Source organism: Stegostoma tigrinum, chromosome 13, assembly GCF_030684315.1.
Source record: "Stegostoma tigrinum isolate sSteTig4 chromosome 13, sSteTig4.hap1, whole genome shotgun sequence".
Taxonomy (NCBI): Eukaryota; Metazoa; Chordata; class Chondrichthyes; order Orectolobiformes; family Stegostomatidae; genus Stegostoma; species Stegostoma tigrinum.
This window is the reverse complement of record NC_081366.1, coordinates 36,189,929-36,208,802: the sequence shown is the minus strand read 5'-3', so window position 1 is coordinate 36,208,802 and position 18,874 is coordinate 36,189,929. Positions and strand designations below refer to the sequence as shown.

Sequence of the window (18,874 nt, the reverse complement as noted above, 5' to 3'; positions counted from 1 at the left end):
CTTACAGAAAGGTAACACTTCCAACTTATAAAACAAATTAAGTAATGCAGGTGTATTATTGGTCAGCTGCATGTTCAGTCATTTGAGACAACACTGATACTTACGGGCTCAATTGTTCCTAAACTAACAATCGATATTACCATGGTGATGCAGAAAAATTAAAGTTTAGATGATGGGCATGAACCTTCAGGGTTGATTTTCCTGCCTGACAGGGATTGAGTGGATAATGCATGTTCCATCCAACTGCCCAAATCAAGCAGTAGGGAATCCATGACATTTTTGTCACCATTCTTAAATGTCATTGGTGAGCTGCCAACACCAATTTTGCTCTTTACAGGCAGTTTTTAAATTACCAGGGTAGATAAGTGGGAATGTGACTCAAGAATGCATTAAAGCAATCTGCAGCCCATAAAACTCAGAGCTCTTCTTGGCACTGAATGTGGAAAGTGATTTACTGGAACACAGAAATCATGACTTCAACCAGAGCAGCTCCTCCCTTACAAGGGCAGAGGTGCTCACACAGAAGGTCAGCAACAAGCAGGAATTCTCCTGCCTGTTGGAGGTACACCTGAGCAGATTTCTCATCAGTAATAGATGGAGATGGATAAATGTCACATGGATTCTTCCCAGGCTCTTGCAGGGTGGGAAATCAAATTAATGATTTTACCAAGATTTGAATTTGAAGTTCTTTTAAAATTACTCTCAGTGAACAGCTCTGTGCCATCCTACGACAGCTCCTCCATTTTCAGTTGTCCTCTTTTCTGTTTCTCCTACATCTTGTCCATTCATAATCCAATTCATAAATGCATCTCCTTTTGCTTTGCACATCCAAGAATCCCATTCTATCCTCAAAACTGTCGACTTTAAAAAAAAGTCACGGGATGTAGCCGTGCACTGGTTAGAACTGCATTTATTGCTGATTTTAAATTTCCCTTGAGAATGTGGTGGTGAACTGTCTGCTGAACTGCTGCAGTCCTTGGGTATAGGTACACCAGCATGTGAACGTACAAAATTGGAGGAAAAACAGGTTATTTGGCTATCAGCAAGATTATGGTTGATCTGTTGGTGTGTTGATGCTACCTTTGATTCCCTTGCCTAACAAGAATCATTCAACCTCTACCCTAAAAATATTCAATGAGCCTACCTCCATCACCTTCTGAAACAGAGGTCCAATAGGAAAAAACACTAAGATAAAATCATTCTCCTCTTCTTTGTCCTATTGTTACCGCCAGTTTTAAACAATAGCCCGTAGTTCTGGATTGATCCACATGAGGCAACATAATTTCCACATCCACCTTGTCAAAACTATTCAGGATCTTACACATTCCAGTCAAGTCACAACTTTTAAATTCCAGAGGAAACAAGCCCCAGGCTTTTCAACATGTCCTAACAGACAACTCACTCACTCAGGTATCAATCTAGTAAATTTCCTGTAAAATATGTAAATCTGTGCATATTTAATTTGGAAATATAAACCGGGAAAATGGAAATTTGGATATCACTGTGTTACAGTACATATATTTTTAAAACTCAAAGTGGACTGTGTGGCATTCATTTTTTGGTTTACACAATGTCATAAAACTTCTGGAGAAACTGGATTTGATGTTTTTGTGAAACACATTGGCATCAGGTGTCTGTGGATTAAAAAAAACAATTGCCCAGCAGTAGTTTTTATAGTCAAGTTGCAGTTTGTTGCAGAGCCAAGAGAAGGGAAGTTGCATTCAGACCACCAAAATAACCTCAAAGCCAAGATTGGTATCTCTCTCCCTTCTCTGTGAGTGGAAGGCAAACCAACACAAACAGGCTTTGAAAATAACTTCTAATTCCAACAAAATTTTAGGTCCAACTGACTCGATTCCAAAATAAGAATCACTACAGTTGACAACCTGCTATAATTGCCAATAAACAAGTAAGAATTGTTCCGAGAGGCCGAATAGCCTACTTTTCTTTCTATTTTGTATGTTCACATGTTGGTGTACCCACAACCAAGTACTGCAGTGGTTCAGCAGACAGTTCACCATCACATTCTCAAAATATCTTTGAGCAAATCACCCCATTCCACATTGTAGTTGGATACTTGAACCACTGAATTTGTCCTTTTTTGCCTATGTTTTCAGTGAATGATATTTCTACAAACTTTTTTTGTCTTTTTTTTGTGAATGAATGCAACCATATCTAGATTTTAAGTTTGCCTATTAGTTGCTAATAATCCTTTTTTCCACTTATTAAAGGATAAGTTTGTTTGTTACAAGGAAGCTTTGTAATGTTATTTGTTGATGTAACATGGTATGAGTTTCTCTTATGTTAGACAGTGGTAATAATCAAGCAAAATAACCAACTTAGTTATTTGTAGTGCATCATTGGTTTGATTTTCAGTGCATCCTTTCCATCACTGAGGTGGAAAAGACTTGGGGCTCATCTGGGATCTTTGAACACTGACAACATGAAAAAGTTTGCACAGTAGGGTTAATTAGTAAAAAATAAAATGACAGATAACAGTTTTCTTATATTGCAGATAAAACTACCCTGCAGTAGCACTGGCTGATTTACAGGACTTGATGAAGGCTAAGCCCATAAAATGGCAAAAGAGTTAAAGGTGGAACTTCCTTAAAAAGCTAGGAAGGCAGAAATAGTGAATATTTTGCAACAGCATTTGGGACTGGTGGAAACAAGGTGGAACTAAATACACTAAGCGGTGAGTCACTTGAGTCATCAAGAATTCAACTGCAACTAAAGAGCTTGAAATGGAACTTAAAATAATTGAACTTGAGGAAAATAAAAGAGTGGAAGAGCATTTAAAGGGCTGGAACTAGAGATTCAGGACAGAGCAAATGATAAAGAGAAGACGTTGAGAAATAAAGACTGCTCAAAAAGGTTGCACTTAGGTGCATCACTAGTTGTTGATCAGAATATTGATCATTATGGCCCTAGTCACAATCTAAAGTCCAGTAAAGAGATGTTAGAATTTTGGCAGGCTGTACCAACATTTAAGGCAAAAAGATGTGGAATCATTCTTTATGTCTCTTTACGTAGCAAAACAAATGAAATGGCTGAAGGCAAATAGGACACTGCCCACACACAGCAAGTTGATAGCTACAGCTTATGAGATTTATGTATCAGTCAGAAGAGTTTTTAATAATTTATAATGCTGTAAAAGAGGGTATTCTGGGTGCATATGAGTTAGTTGCTGAAGCATACATGTAAATGGTTTGAAATTTAATGAAAGTTGTTCAGAAATTACCTGTGGACAGAGTTGCTTTACTCCCAGGAAATGATTTAAATGGGATTGAAGTTACAGCTGCACTTGTAATCATCTCTGAGTGAGGTTAAAGAAATGAAATAGTTACAGGAGCGATTTCTATTATGTGTAATGGCCAAAACAATGGCTAACAAGGTCCATCTTGTAAGGTCAAAGTAAAACCACATGCAAATAATTGTTTAGTATGCCTTCTTTAACTGAGACTTAGACAGCAGATCAGGAGACAAGCACAGTCAACTCACATGAAACTGAAGCTGTTGGAGTGCTGAAGTCTAATTATGTCAAATACAGAGTTAAGCTAAGGAGGGAGACACTGTCATGGACCTGCAGGTGATGAATGTATGGTCGTTCATCAGATTGATGCACCATCCAGATATTGTAAGGAGATATTGTGAGTAGCATACAAAATTCATATGACAGGGGCATGTAGGAATATTGAAATTTAAAGCATTGATAAAATAAATAGGCATTCCACCTGATCAAGACTCCACCAAACTCATAAAGATAGTGCAGTATTGTATAAATCATCATAGCATATCTATGATGGGCAAGGATGTGGAACAGAGAACTATGTGTCTTTTAGGCTGGATGTCTTGGCATGAGCCAACCTGTACCTTCACCTCAGGGCTGCTGCTAGGAAGGAGGCAGGAATGAGTTTGGAGAAAATGTCCAACTTTTGCCTCAGAAATTGAAAATCCAGCACTAATACTTTAAAACGCATAGATATTATTTATAAATTGACAATTCTAGCTACAGAAATGAAATATAAACAAATATACTCTGCTCATATCATTGATGTTTTCCACTGAATCTATTTAGTTAGGAGATCACACGAACAACAACAAAAGAAAATAAGGCTATTAACTCCATATTGCCTTTATTCTATTACAGTTGCTTAATTACCACATCTTGGATCCCATTAATATTTTAGTATTTGGTTCCAATGACAATTATGATAGGTTGAATATACACTGGGCAATTTCGTTAAAAGTATTCAAATTAAGCTTTAAGCATGGAATGATAATTTTAGTTGAATCCTCCTCCACTGTTACTTTGCAAAAAAATTCTGGTCTTAATGATTACTTGCAGTAAGCAAGTTTAGGTGAGTATTATGTCTTCCAACTATTTCCCATTTCACAGAGAAAAAGGAAATGCCAAACTACGGCATTCTTTGAAGTTTTGTAAAGTTCTCGCCACACATGATTACCCTCAAGCTGATCTTAAAATACCAATCTGTTACGGTCTTGTTAATGTCTTAGGTGAGACGGTATGGTAAGGACTTGAAATCCGACCATGTTTCCCCAAACTAAACTAGTCCCATTTGCCTGCATTTGACCCATATCCCTTTAAACCTTCCTATCCATGTACCTGTCCAAATGTCTTTTAAATGTTGTAACTGTACCTGCATCAGCACTTCTGGGATTTCATTTCACATATGAACCATTCTGTGTGTGAAAAGTTGCCCCTCAGGTCTCTTTTAAATCTTCCTCCTCTCATCTTAAAATTATGCCCTCAAGTTTTGAACTCCCTAGCCCTCCAGAAAAGAGCTTTGCTATTTACTTTATTTATGTCCCTCATGGCTTTATAAATCTTTATAACAGTGAAACAGTTTTGCTGGTAATGGGATGTGGGCCTGGTGAAGAGACGATTCAAGTAGCGCATGCTGCTCAGAAATTTTTACGTCTTAGAAAAAACATTAAAACAGACATTTTCCATGTAATCAGCAAGGACTTTGTTCAACAAAAACTCCTCCAAGGTTTACTATTTTCTTTAAGCAAGTCTACTTTCCTCAACTGAGATAACCCAGAGCTCTTGTTTGTCCCATTTAGTAATGCATTGTTAATGGACCAGTAGAAGATCATGTTAAAAGTATGTATTTTATTTAAAAGATTATTTGATACCTCCCAGAAGTTCTCGATACTGTTTATTGTTCTGAAGTTTATGCCATTGATGAAGGATTTCGTTTCCAGGAAGAGTACAGACATAGCTTTGGTGAAGAAAAACATATTGGTATTGACCATTCCAAAGGTTACTGCAAAAGAAAGGGAGCTGTAAAGATGTATTTGATAACGCTAGCAACGTATTATATATACATTATGTATTAATTGGCTGAATTCCTACAATCTAATGTGAGCAGCAAAAACTTGTAATGTTTTTAATCTGTCTTGTGACTCATATGCTGAAAAATCCACATAATACCTTTGTCTTAAGGTAATAGTTACTTTGAAATTCAAATTTCAGATAATCGTGATAATTTCTGACAGTACATTTCCTCATCATATGTATTTATTTGTACATTTTATGTATTTGATTTTATAACTGTTTATTTTTGTTGTTTTGCTTAATAACAGCATGGGCTTGAATCCACAATTAGTGGACGTAATCTGGCAGATCTTTGATAATGGTTTTTAAAAATTTTCAGACCTATTTTCCTGCCAAGCCACTAAATATCTGAAACTAAATGATATTTTACAAATTTCAATGGTACTTCAAAAAAACCCCATAAAACTTTAAAAAAAAATCCAAATCTACTACTAACCAATTTTAGTAACGAAAAAAGCTTGCTTAGAGTCATAGAGTCATACAGCTGTACGGCATGAAAACAGACCCTTTGGTCCAACTCGTCAGTGCTGACCAAATATCCTAAATTAATCTAGTCCATTTGCTAGCATTTGGCTCACATCCCTCTAAAACCATCCTATTCATGTACCCAATCATTATGCCTTTTAAATGTTGTAATTGTACCAGCTTCCACCACTTCTTCTGGAAGCTCATTCCATACATCCACCACTCTTTCCTTGAAGAAGTTTCCCCTTAGGTCCCTTTTATAGGTTTCCCCTCTAACCTTACAGCTATGCCCTCTAGTTTTGGACTCCACGACTCGGGGAAAGAAAAAAGGCCTTGCCTATTCACCCTCACCTTGCCCCTCATGACTTTATAAACCTCTATAAGGTCATCCCTCAGCCACCGATGCTCCAGGAAAAGTAGCCCCAGTCTATTCGGCCTCTCCTTATAACTCACACCATCCAACTCACGCAACATCCTTGTAAATCTTTTCTGAACCCTTTCAAAGTTTCACAACATCCTTCCTACAGTAGGGAGACCAGAACTGCACACAGTTTTCGAATAGTGGCCTAACCAATGTTCTGTACCGCTGTAACATGACACCCTAACTCCTATACTCACTGCAGTGGCCAAAAGAGGCAAGCATATCATCTGCCTTCTTCACTATCCTATCTAATTGAAACTTCACTTTCAAGGAACTATGAACCCTAGCTCTGTTTGTTCAGCAACAGTGCCAAAGATCTCACTATTAAGTCTATAAGTCTTGCCCTGATTTGCTTTTCAAAAATGCAGCACCTCACATTTATCTAAATTAAACGCTATCTAACACTCCTCGGCCCATTGGCCCATCTGATCAAGATCTCACTGTACTCTGAGTTAACCTTCTTTGCTGTCCACTACACCTCCATGTTTGGTGTCATCTGCAAACTTACTACCCATACTTCTTATGTTCACATCCAAATCATTTACTAAGCCTTTTCAGTGTTGGAGAACTCCTAATCTACTTTGGGACAGAGCTGCATCAGTGCAAGACTTTTCTCTGGTCATCTAAACCTGACCCAACCCTGATCAATTTACTTACATTAAGTGCTTGTTGGCCCCCTTCAAAGGAATTCACAGAAATAAATGCAGCCTTACCCCTTACCTGAGTGTGGCCCTCAGAAAAGATCCTTTGGCACATCTCAGTAGGCAAAGAATGGGTTTGAAGGAGATGGAAATGATGGAACACTGTGAACCTTGTAACAGTTCAAGCCGCACAGATGTTGCTGCTGTCTTTCTTAGGAAAGCACATTGCTTGGCACAACATGATAAAACGGCACTTTGCAAGTTAATCTATTGTTGAATCATCTATTATTGCTTGTAAAGTCTGAGCAATATTTAATAAAACACAATAGTTTCCTTATTAGACATTAGCAGATTCTATCATGAAAATGATTTCCAGAACTGGCAGTGCTATTGTACTTAACTCTTAGCCTGTCTTGTTGGCGAATCAGTCTCTGCTTATACATTACTTTGAACAGATCCACATGTGGAATCTGAACATAGCTGGTTGTAGAAGGATGGGTTCCAATTGATCACTTAAGGTCATATATTCTTCATTCTTCTCTGGAACACTTTTAACTCAAATAACATGGCAACATTTGCCTGTGAAAACAGGCCAAGATAACACTTGAACTTCAGCTGTAAAAAATTCTCAACAAGTTTAGTTCTGGGTGCGAAATAGATGAACTGAACACAAAAAGGACATCCCAGATGTCTTTGCTTTTCAACAACTGCAATTGCTCCCCCCCAGTGGTTGGAAACGCCCTCGACTGCATCTCTTGCATTTCCCACACCTCTGCCCTCACACCCCCTCCATGCAATAACAACAAAGACAGAATCCCCTTGTCCTCACGTATCACTCCATCAACGTCCGGATTCAATGCATCATTCTCCGCCACTTCCGCCACCTGCAATCTGAGCCCACATGAAGGATATATTTCCCTCCCCACCCCTATGTGTCTTCCAGAAGGACCACTCTCTCCATGACTCCCTCATCCACTCCACACTCCCCACCAGCCCCACCACCCCCAGCACTTTTCCCTGCAACCGCAGGAGGTGCTACACCTGTCCCTACACATCCCCCCACCTCCATCCCAGGCCCCAAAAAACCTTCCACATTAAACAGATGTTCACCTGCATATCCGCTAATGTGGTCTATTGTATCCACTATTCCCGATATGGCCTCCTCTACATCAGGGAAACCAAGCAGAGGCTTTAGAGACCACATTGTGGAGCACCTATGTTTGGTTCACGACAAACGACAACACCTCCCACTTGTGAACCACTTCACCTCCCCCTCCCTCTCCCTGGACGACATGTCCATCCTGGGCCTCCTCCACTGTCACAATGATGCCACCTGGAAACTGGAGGAACAGCACCTCGTTTCCCGCCATAGAAGGCCACAATCCAATGGTCTCAATGTGGACTTAACTAGCTTCAAACTCTCCCCACCCCGGCCTCATCCCAAGACCAGCCCCGCCTCCTTGACCTGTCCGTCTTCTCTTCCACCTATCCACCCCTCCCTCCTCATTGACCAACCCCCGTCCCCACTTCCTACCTACATTCACCTTTGCTAGCTTCATCCCCGTCTCCTTGACCTGTCCGTCGTCTCTCCCACCTACCATCCTACTATCCACCTTCTATCACCGCTCTCCCCCTCTTTATTTATTTCAAATTCCCTTTCTCTCCCCCATTTCTGAAGAAGGGTCTGGACCTGAAGCATCAGCCTTCCTGCTCCTCTGATGCTGCCTGGCCTGATGTGTTCCTTCAGCTCCACACCTTGTTATCTCAGACTCCAGCATCGGCAGTTCCTACTATCTCTAAATTTTGGCAGCCATTCTTTATAAAAAATGTCTCCCATAAGATCCTAACTAAGCAAAAGGGAGTCCACCGCAGTACATTATGAATACTGAGTTTTTAGACTGTTCTTCAAATGCTTGGACTACAGTATAAGGCCTTCATAAGACTACCACACAATGTGTTTGCCAGTGTTATGGCCTTGATCATACTATGGCATAATACATGTATCACGTGTTGAAATGGCCTCGGTATCTAATGATTCAGAGCACTGGTATTAAATGCACATCTGCATTATAAGCATTAAGCTTCAAATTACAGATCTGTAGATGTCCTACTTAATCACGTTAACTATCAAATGATTTAAAACCAAATAAAATCAATCCTTAACCAGATTCACCATAAATCTATATATTATATTAGAAAATATCTAATGTGTTTTGATACTTACATATAGATAGATCCAAAAGGAAAACCAAATAAAGTAAAAACTCACGCAGGGTAGCTATCGGGTTCATAACCCTTCTATGAAAGAACTTAGCCTGAGCTGCATCTAATGTGAAACAAAAACAAAAATTTTACTGAATTGTATTATCGTGCAAATTGTGAAAGAAGCAACTGAACTGCAATGAACCCTGGATGTCTGGTCCAGAACATTGTGCCATATATTCAAGGAACACTAAATGAATTCAGCAATGGCAATGCATGGCTTTTCATTTCCCTTTTATCTGCCTGTTCTAAAGGTTCTAAATGGAAAAGAGAAGATATTATCATTATAAAACAAAATAAATGGAGTGGAGTAGAAGAGCAAAATGATCTAGCATATATGTAAACAAATCACCAAAAGTAGCCTCACAGTTCAGCAAGATAATGAAATCTGCTAACACTGGTGTTATTTCCAGGTATAAAAAATTAAAAGCAAACATGTTTATGTTAGATTTGTAAATGATCTGGTCAGGTTGTATTTTGAGGACTGTGCTGGTTCTCTGTTCTAATAAGGACAGAAGTGCTAGAGAAATTACATAAGATATTTTTGGATGGCCACAAAAGATGGTGTTAGTGTTTGTAGCTTTAGTGAAATGAGGCTTTTATCTTTACAAAAGAGAAGGCATGGAGATGATTTTATATTGGTTTTAAAATTAATAATGGTCAGACAGGATAAATGTGGAGCGATTGTGATAGGTTGTGGTAGAATCCAAAATTAGGGGCTCAAGTGTGGATGGTTACCAATAAATCTGATAGGAAAATATTGAATAATTCTTTATTCAAGTACGTTAAAGGTCATTCAGCCTGTAGTGTATGTGTTAGCTCCCTGCAACTAATATACACCCTCACCTTCTTCTATAGCCTTGCAATTGTTTCCTCTTCAGAAAATGATCCATTTCCAATTAATGTTAATCTGTCTCTTACACACTATCAAGTGTTGCATTTCTGACTCAAAGCAAATCGAACAGTGTAATATGAATGGAATATTCACATCCTCAGTAAATGACACAGAGTCAACTAGTCAGAAACTTTCCGAAGGAAATTACTCAAATCAACATTATTACACGAATATGATGGAGATGTGGGACCAAAAAGGGAAGGAGGCTCATATGGAGTGTAAACTCCAGCACTGAATAAAGCTGGGAACATTCAGTAGTCAACCCACATTTGGGTAGGTAGAAGGAGAATTATTGGCTCAGGTCAATGGCGTTTCAGAAACTGTTTCCATCTATTCCATTCCAATGGCTACTCATTTTCTTACATTGAGATAGATTTGCAACTTCAAGACCTTGTATGACTCAGAGCTAAATTTCCAATCATGTCTCCTCTTCATCATAAAGATTGTCTGCTTCCAACTCCACAATAGTACCCTCCTCTGCCATTATCTCAGTGCGATGACTACGGAAATCCATATTCGAGCCTTTCTCATCTCCAGACTCAATGACAGTATTCCAGTCCTGGTTAGTCTCCTGTAGCTTTATCCTTTGTAATCTTAAGCCCTTTAAAGACTGATACTCAAATCCTTTTTAACACTAACTTAAGTTTATCCATCACTTGAATACGGTAACAACAAAATACAGTTGCAGATGTGAAAACAAAACAAAGAGCTGGAGAAATTCAGCAGGTCTGGCAGCATCAGTGGGTAGAGTAACAAGGTCAACACTTTGAGTCCAATGACTGTCCCTTTCCTTGTTTATTCACATTTGCCGCCAGTTTTCCAAAACGCCTAACTTGGATTTTCATCTTTAAAATTTCTTAATGATCTGCCTCTTAATGTAAACTCTTCCAGGCCTACGATACCCTGAGCTTTCTATTCCATTACAATGCTCCACACTCTGAAATTTCCTGCTGTCTACTCTTCCCATTGCCCATACAAACCACTCCAAATGTCTCTTTTGGCTTGATGATGAATGATGACCTCTTTAATGCTCTGAACAGAATACACATAATGCAATAGAGCAGCGTGCATCTCCAAAACTAGCATTTTCGGTTGGATGTACAAAATAAATTTATTCACTTAAAATGGGATTATGTTCATGGAAAATGGTTTGACTCCCAAACCACATAAAAACTTCCTTTGTTACTGTGTGCACATGAACTAATGATACCTGTTAATATAATTTACCTCATTCCACCACAAACCCTCGGTTTTTCTTGGAGACCTATGTCCTGCAGACATAAGTTTGCATTTACAGAGCACTGTATGACACATACCTCAAGGCCTTGACAAAGAAACGGTAACATGATGAATTAGTACCGGTTAGCCAATAAAATGAACGAGTTTTGTGGTTTACATTTCCACTGATCACGGCAGGACATTTCTTGGCTGATGAGTCGTTAATTTTGTTTACAGACACCCTACCTTTAGGTACGGTGCCCCCTTTCCTGAGTTTGGAGGCCAATAACCCGAGGACTTGTATAGCCATAAGTCCCAGCTCGGAGCTTCAGCTTCAACGTTAGTGACCGGCCTGGGGTCCAGAGATAACGCTGCTTTTGCATTCAATATATTTACAGCTGCGGTTAACGATTGTTCAGCTGTTGCTGGTTTAAACCAGGGTTCGGAGTTCGGGTTCCACTTGTGATTCTTCCGATGCGGGACTCTAAACGATAGCTACAACCATCCAGACAAAAACAAAGTCACTGTAACGCTGCAAATAACTAGACACCTTTTTTTTCCTGCTACAGGTATAGTTGATATTTGTTTGCGAAGGGAAAGATTACTTCCTGTGTATCAGAATTATCCACCAGATCGAATTACTAAAGTAACTGCATTTATAGTTTTATTAATGTCATAATTTGAATTCAGTCATTTTAATCTCTTAAATTTCCCGTCTCCCTCTAACGTCCCGCAGTTCTGAAGAAAGATATAACAAGGTGTAGAGCTGGATGAACACAGCAGGCCAAGCAGCATCAAAGGAGCAGGAAAGCTGATGTTTTGGGTCTGGACCCTTCTTCAGAAATTGGGGAGGGGAATGGGGTTCTGAAATAAATAGGGACAGAGGGGTGAGACAGATGGAAGATGGATAAAGGAGAAGATAGATGGTGTGGAGACAGACAGATCAAAGAGGAGGGGTGGAGCCAGTGTAAGTGGGGAGTTGGGGAGGGGATGGGTCAGTCCAGGGAGGACGGCAGTTCAAGGAGGCAGGACGAGGCTGGTAGATTTGAGGTAGGGGTGGAGCTTGAGATGGGAGGAGGGGATAGGTGGGAGGAAGGACAGGTTAGGGAGGTGAGGACCAGCTGGGCTGGCTTTGGGGTGCGGTCGGGAGTGGAGAGATTTTGAAGCTTGTGAAGTCCACATTGATCCCAGTGGGCTGCAGGGTTCCCAAGCAAAATATGAGTTGCTCTTCCTGCAACCTTCGGGTGGCATCGTTGTGGCACTGCAGGAGGCCAAGGATGGACAAGTCATCCGAGGACTGGGAGGGGGAATTGAAATGGTTCGTGACTGGGAGGTGCAGTTGTTTGTCGCGAACCGAGCGTAGGTGTTCTGCAAAGCGGTCCCCAAGCCTCTGTTTGGCTTCCCCGATGTAGAGGAGGCCACAACGGGAACAGCAGATACAATATACCACATTAGCAGATGTGCAGTTGCACATCTGCTTGATGTGAAAGGTTTTCTGAGGGCCTGTGATGGGGGTGAAGGGGAGGTGTAGGGGCAGGTTTAGCACTTCCTGCTGTTGCAGGGAAAATGCCAGGGGCATTGGGGCTAGTGGGGAGTGTGGAGCAGACAAGGGAGTCACGGAGAGAGTGGTCCCTTCAGAAAGCAGATAAGGGTTGGGTGGTAAAAATGTCTTTGGTGGTGGGGTCGGATTGTAGATGGCAGAAGTGTCAGAGGATGATGTGTTGGATCCAGAGGTTGCTGGGGTGGTATGTGAGGATGAGGGGGATTCTCTTTTGGTTGTTATTGCAGGGATGGGGTGTGAGGGATGGGTTGCAGGAAATGTGAGAGACACAGTTGAGGGCGTTTTCGACTACTGTGGAGTGGAAGTTGCAGCCCTTGAAAAACAAGGACATCTGGGATGTCTGAGAGTGAATGCCTCATTCTGGGAGCAGATGCGAGGGAGGTGAAAGAATTAGGAATAGGAGATGGCATTTTTGCAGGAAGGTGGGTGGGAGGAGGTGTACTCTAGGGAGCTGTGGGAGTCGGTGGGCTTGAAATGGATATCGGTTTCTGGGCAGTTGCCAGATGTGGAAACAGAGAGGTCCAGGAAGGAAAGGGAGGTATTGGAGGTGGCCCAGGTGAACTTAAGTTGGGGGTGGAAGGTGTTCGTGAAGTGGATGAACTGTTCGAACTCCTCATGGGAGCATGAGGTGGCGCCGATACAGTCATTGATGTAATGGAGGAAGAGGTGGGGTTTAGGGCCAGTGGACCTTCAGAAGAGGGACTGTTCCACGTATCCTACAAAGAGGCAGGCATAGTTTGAGCCGATTGTCTGTAGGAGTCTTTGGATGAAAAACTCTGTTTCTCTCTCTACAGATGCTACCAGGCTCCAATATTTTCTGTTTATAGTTCAGATTTCCTTATTAGCAGTATTTTGCTTTAATATGAAAACTTTTCAGTTTGACAAGTACACTAACCACACACAGCTGGTCCTCACCACCATATCTCCCCATGCTATAGTTTGAGTTAGAATTGCAATACTATAACAGCGCACCTCCTGAGTTCCTTTAGTCATGTATCCTCTACCAATGGCGCTGACCCAGGAGACACGCTCGCAGCTTGTGCGATAAAGGACACAGTGCGGACAAGTGGGGACCTGGATTGAACTCATAACGTGTCATCAGAGGGGAGGTGAGATTGTGAGAAAACTGTTTGGAAACAGCTACTCACAGACAGACATAGGAATGCTTGGAGCTGTGAACACTGCCACCAAAAGACCTGGACAGGATGGGTATGACACAATGCATGCAACTGTTCATCTCTAAGCACATGTGGAACTGAAAGGCGATATGAAATATAACTAGTATAACATAGTGTGGAGCTGGAGGAACGCAGCAGGCCAGGCAGCATCAGTGGAGCAGGAAAGCTGATGTTTCAGGTCAGACCCTTCAGTCTTTGCGTGTAAAAGGGCAAAATTACAAAGTGGCAAAGATCTACTTAAAGCAGAGCTACATTTTTAGTGCTTTTGACTGTTTTAAAGTGTAAATGACCCAAAATCTCTGGAGAACAGAAAGAAAACATAGAGAAGAGATTTTGAAAATCTTGAAGGCAAGCTTTGAACCCTAAGCAAATGTAACTTATGAATAATGCAGGTTCAATATTTAGCCCCAAAATGAAAAAGAGAGCAATGATCAATATCTGACTTCATTAACACAGAAACCTTACGTAACTAATATATGATCTAATTAAAGATAGGTTTGCATAAGAGATCCTGGTGTGAGAGTGCATTTATTGAGAGAGGAGAAGTCTCCTCTCTGGAAAGCAATTGTCATGTGTTGAAGCACTGAGGTCATAAGTCAGCAGCTGGTGTAAGGCCAGAGAAACAGGAATCATAATGCAACAAAAACAACTGTATCTGGAATAATGCTATGCTCAGATTGAGAAAGTGTGCTTGGCCGTTGTCTCTTCTTATAAACATGTTTATCAATGCCCACTTTGAACAGACAAAGTGACAGTCTTGTCTGATGACTGACAAGGACCACTTCAACCAGGGCAGTGCTTGTAATGAGTCACAAATTAAACAAGATAGAGAGCCGAAGACATGACATCCAAGATAGAGAATGCCTAAAGTTAGGAATAGATCTCTTCACTTTCACTGATCACCTGACGTACTATTCTGATGACTGGGAGGTGGACCAGCTGATTCAATGACTAACACCGTAAGATTGTTGAGTGCCTGAAACCCATACTTCAGTCACTATGATATTCCCAATATTGTGATGAGTGATGATGGCTCTCATTCCACTAGTGAAGAATTAAGGCATTTCGTAAAGGACTGGGAAATGTTACACCTTACATTATCTTCACATTATACCCAATCAAATGTAAGGGCTGAGCTGGCAGTGAAATTACCAAAGGAACCATAAAGAAATTGGGCAAATCCCATATGGATGCATGTAAGGCAACGCTAATGTAGAGAAACAGACCTACTGAAGGTATGGAAAGTAATCCAGTGCAAACACTAATCTGACATTGCAAACCCTCTACACTTGCAAGGACAAAAAAGTCACTGAAGCCAGAAGTAGCAACATTCATGAGAAATAAATAAAGATGAAATGGTAGAAAGCCAAATTACATTTTGACAAACTGCCAAAGCATCATTAGAATTGAACATTGGACAGTCAGTCAGGGTACAAACATTCAAAGCTGTAACCAAGAGTGGACTCAAGTGGCAACTTGGGACCTGTCTAGAGCAGTTATCATGTTGATCATACACAGTTAAATTAAGAACCAGATATACTGCTGCAACCACAGGCATGTGCATAGAACTGGAGAAACTGTTCCTCAACTACAGGCAGCTAATTAGGAAGAGGTGAGCCTCTTGTCAAGAAGGGTTATTAGCTGTTTTCTCTGCACAGATGCTGCCAGACCTGCTGAGTTTCTCCAGCAATTTCTGTTTTTGTTTGAGGTGAACTTGTCAGATCAGTCCCAGAGGTTCACAGTAACATTGGAAATGGAACAACAATGGGCATTGCAGCCACAAGAAATGACATAATAATGGCATATCTTGCAAAGGAACATTACCCAGTATAATGACCCTGGCATTGTGTGCCATTAAGAAATTGCATGATTCAAATACTATATGTGCAATGCATGTGCAGATTCTGACTTAAGAAAATAACATACTGCTAATACATGAGAACAATCATGCACACAGCAGGTAACTTGGGTAGCTCAAAATTTACATGATTATGGAAGCAATTTTTTGTTTTTCTTTATGAAATGAAGAGGATGAGATAAAAATGCAATGACTGCACCCATCTAGGAAATCAAGGGAACTTTGGAAAATCATAAGAAGTGCATCTGCTATTTCTTCAAATCTTTCTTTAGAAGCCTAGGATGTATTTCATCAGGTACAGGGTTTTCATCAGTTTTTAGTCTCGCGGGTTACACCACTCCACTGTGTTCGTGCCAGTGCCTTCCAGCAATACCATCTGTGGCAGAGATGAATCTACAAAAATACATTTTAGTTTCTGAAAGACACCCATAGCACTCAGACAGTGAATGCCACTGACCCCATTTTCACAGTCTCTTCATAGAATTCCAACAGTGTGGAAACAGGCCATTTGGCCCAACAAGTCCGCACCAATCCTCCAAAGAGCATCCCACCCAAACTCACCCTTCGAACCTATCCCTATAATCCTGCATTCCCCGTGGCTAACCCAACTAGCCTATATATCCCTGGACACTGTGGACAATTTAGCATGGCCAATCCACCTAAGCAGCACATCTTTGGACTGTGGGATGAAACTGGAGCATCTGGAGGAGACACATGCAGACATGGAGAGACTCCACACAGACAGTTGCCCAAGGCTGGAATTGAACCCAGGTCCCTGGTGCTGTGAGCTAACCACTGAGCCATCATGCCAGCCCTCTCATCCACTCAATGATCACCAAGGTTATGATACTTTATTTGATTAACATGCCAATTCTCTCGTACTCCTTTATCTCTCCTTCTCTACCATTATTCTGTTTCCTTCTTCAATTAGCAAAGTAAAATGAGCTTCTGTTTTGGTGGTTGCGTTTGTCTTATGCACACAAAAACCCTTCAGCATATTCAACAGTTTCCAATCCAAGCTACTATGAAGTTTCCATATGTAACAGAAATTAGATTGCCAGATACAGTGGGCATATTTCTCTCATGACATGGCTTTGTGTGTTGGAAATCATGTTTCACTAACTTGATTGAGTTATTTGAAGAAGAGATTAAGAGGATTGATGAGGGTAAAGTGGTGGCTGTTGTCTGTATGGACTTCAGTAAGTCATTCGACAAGGTTCCGCATGGCAGACTGGTTAGCAAGGTTAAATCACATAGAATGCAGGGAGAACCAGCCATTTGGATACACAACTGGCTCGAGGGCAGGAGACAAAAAATGGTGGTTGAGGGCTGCTTCTTGGACTGGAGGCCTGTGACAAGCTGTGCTTGCAGGGATCAATGCTGGATCCACTGCTTTTTGTCATTTATATAAATGCTTTGGATGAGAACATAGGAGATATGGTTAGTCAGTTTGCTGATGACACCAAAATGGTTGGTGTGGTGGACAATGAAGAAGGTTACTTCAGAATACAACAGAACCTTGATTAGATGTGCGGATGGGCTGAAGAAATCTAATTTAGATAAATATGAGGTGCTGCATTTAGGAAGGCCATTATCAGGGCAAGACTTATACGCTCAGTGGTAAAGTCCTGGAGAGTTTGGTGAACAGAGACCTTGGGGTGCATTTTCATAGTTACTTGAAATCAGAGTTGCAGGTAGACAGGATAGTGAAGAAGGTATGTTTGCCTTTATTGGTCAGTCCATTGAGTATAGGAGTTGGGAGATCATGTTGCAGCTGTACAGGACATTGGTTAGGCCATTTCTGGAATACTGTGTTCAGCTCTGTTCTCCCTGCTATAGGAAGGATGTTATGAAACTTGAAAGGGTTTAGAAAAGATTTACAAGGATGTTGCCAGGTTTGGAGGCTTTGAGCTAGAGGGAGAGGCTGAATAGACTAGGGCTATTTTCCTGCAGGCATTGGAGACTGAAGGGTGACCTTATAGAAGGCTATAAAATCATGCAGGGCATGGATAGGGTAAATAGTCAGGGTCTTTTCCCCAGGGTAGGGAAGTCCAAAACTAGGAGAACATAGGTTTAAGTTGAGAGGAGAAAGATTTAAGAAGGACTTAAGGGGCATTTTTTTTCACACAGAGGGTGGTGTGGAGATGGAATGAGCTACCAGAGGAGGTAGTGGAGACTGGTGCAATTATAACATTTAAAAGGCATCTGAATGATTATATGAATAGGAAGGTTTAGAGGGATGTGGGCCAAACGCTGGCAAATCAGACTAGATTGATTTTGGATATCTGATTGGTATGGAAGAGCTGGACTGAAGGATCTGTTTCCGTGCTGTACACCTCTATGACCCTATTACACAACTCCGTTATCTAATTGATGAGCTAATGGTTAAGTTGATACTCAAGTATGATTGTTGATGCAGTTTGTGCAACCAAATCAGTACCATTTACTGTTATTTGCCAGTTTTGATAAGTTTTCTTTGGCTTGTTTAGCCTGAGGGCTGGCTAACAGGGTTACCTGACACACGATAGAAAGGATTCCGTTCCTGTGGTAAGTGCACACTTTCAATTTCCCTTTGTTAGATTGACTGGCAGGTCAGTCATCACCCCATCCCCCTCTCTGATGAAGGGTCTAGGCCCGAAACGTCAGCTTTTGTGCTCCTGAGATGCTGCTGGGCCTGCTGTATTCATCCAGCCTCACATTTTATTATCAATATTACCATGCTGGATTTACAGTTGTGGTTCATAAGAATTATAGATGCATTTGGTATCTCTGGAAACTCAATGCAAACAATAAACCAGAACTAGAATGCATCGAGATTCCCAAAGAATGGGTAGGCCACAATACAAAGGGTGTAACTTTTTACTTGCGAAGTGGTTTTCAGTAGGTTGTCAGCAGGGGGCGTTGCAGTAGCTTGAATGCAGTTTTGCCAGGACTGCTGCTTCCGCTTTCTGTCGTGCCTTTCCCGATGTTTCAGCAGTTTATCAGATAGTAGCTGTGAAACATAGTGAGTGGC

General features: G+C 41.0%; 1 protein-coding gene across 1 annotated transcript in view; it reads right to left on the bottom strand.

Annotated features, from left to right (window-relative positions):
• Positions 1-10,560, bottom strand: part of LOC125458437 (polycystin-2-like protein 2) — a 50,734-nt gene extending 40,174 nt beyond the window's left edge. Inside the window, exons 1-3 of the mRNA XM_048543695.1 lie at positions 10,518-10,560; positions 9,114-9,215; positions 5,161-5,291 (exon numbers count right to left, since the gene is read on the bottom strand). Coding sequence (XP_048399652.1) covers positions 5,161-5,291; positions 9,114-9,215; positions 10,518-10,560 — 276 coding nt within the window. The remainder of the gene's footprint in view (positions 1-5,160; positions 5,292-9,113; positions 9,216-10,517) is intronic.
• Between the last annotated feature and the right edge of the window lie 8,314 nt (positions 10,561-18,874).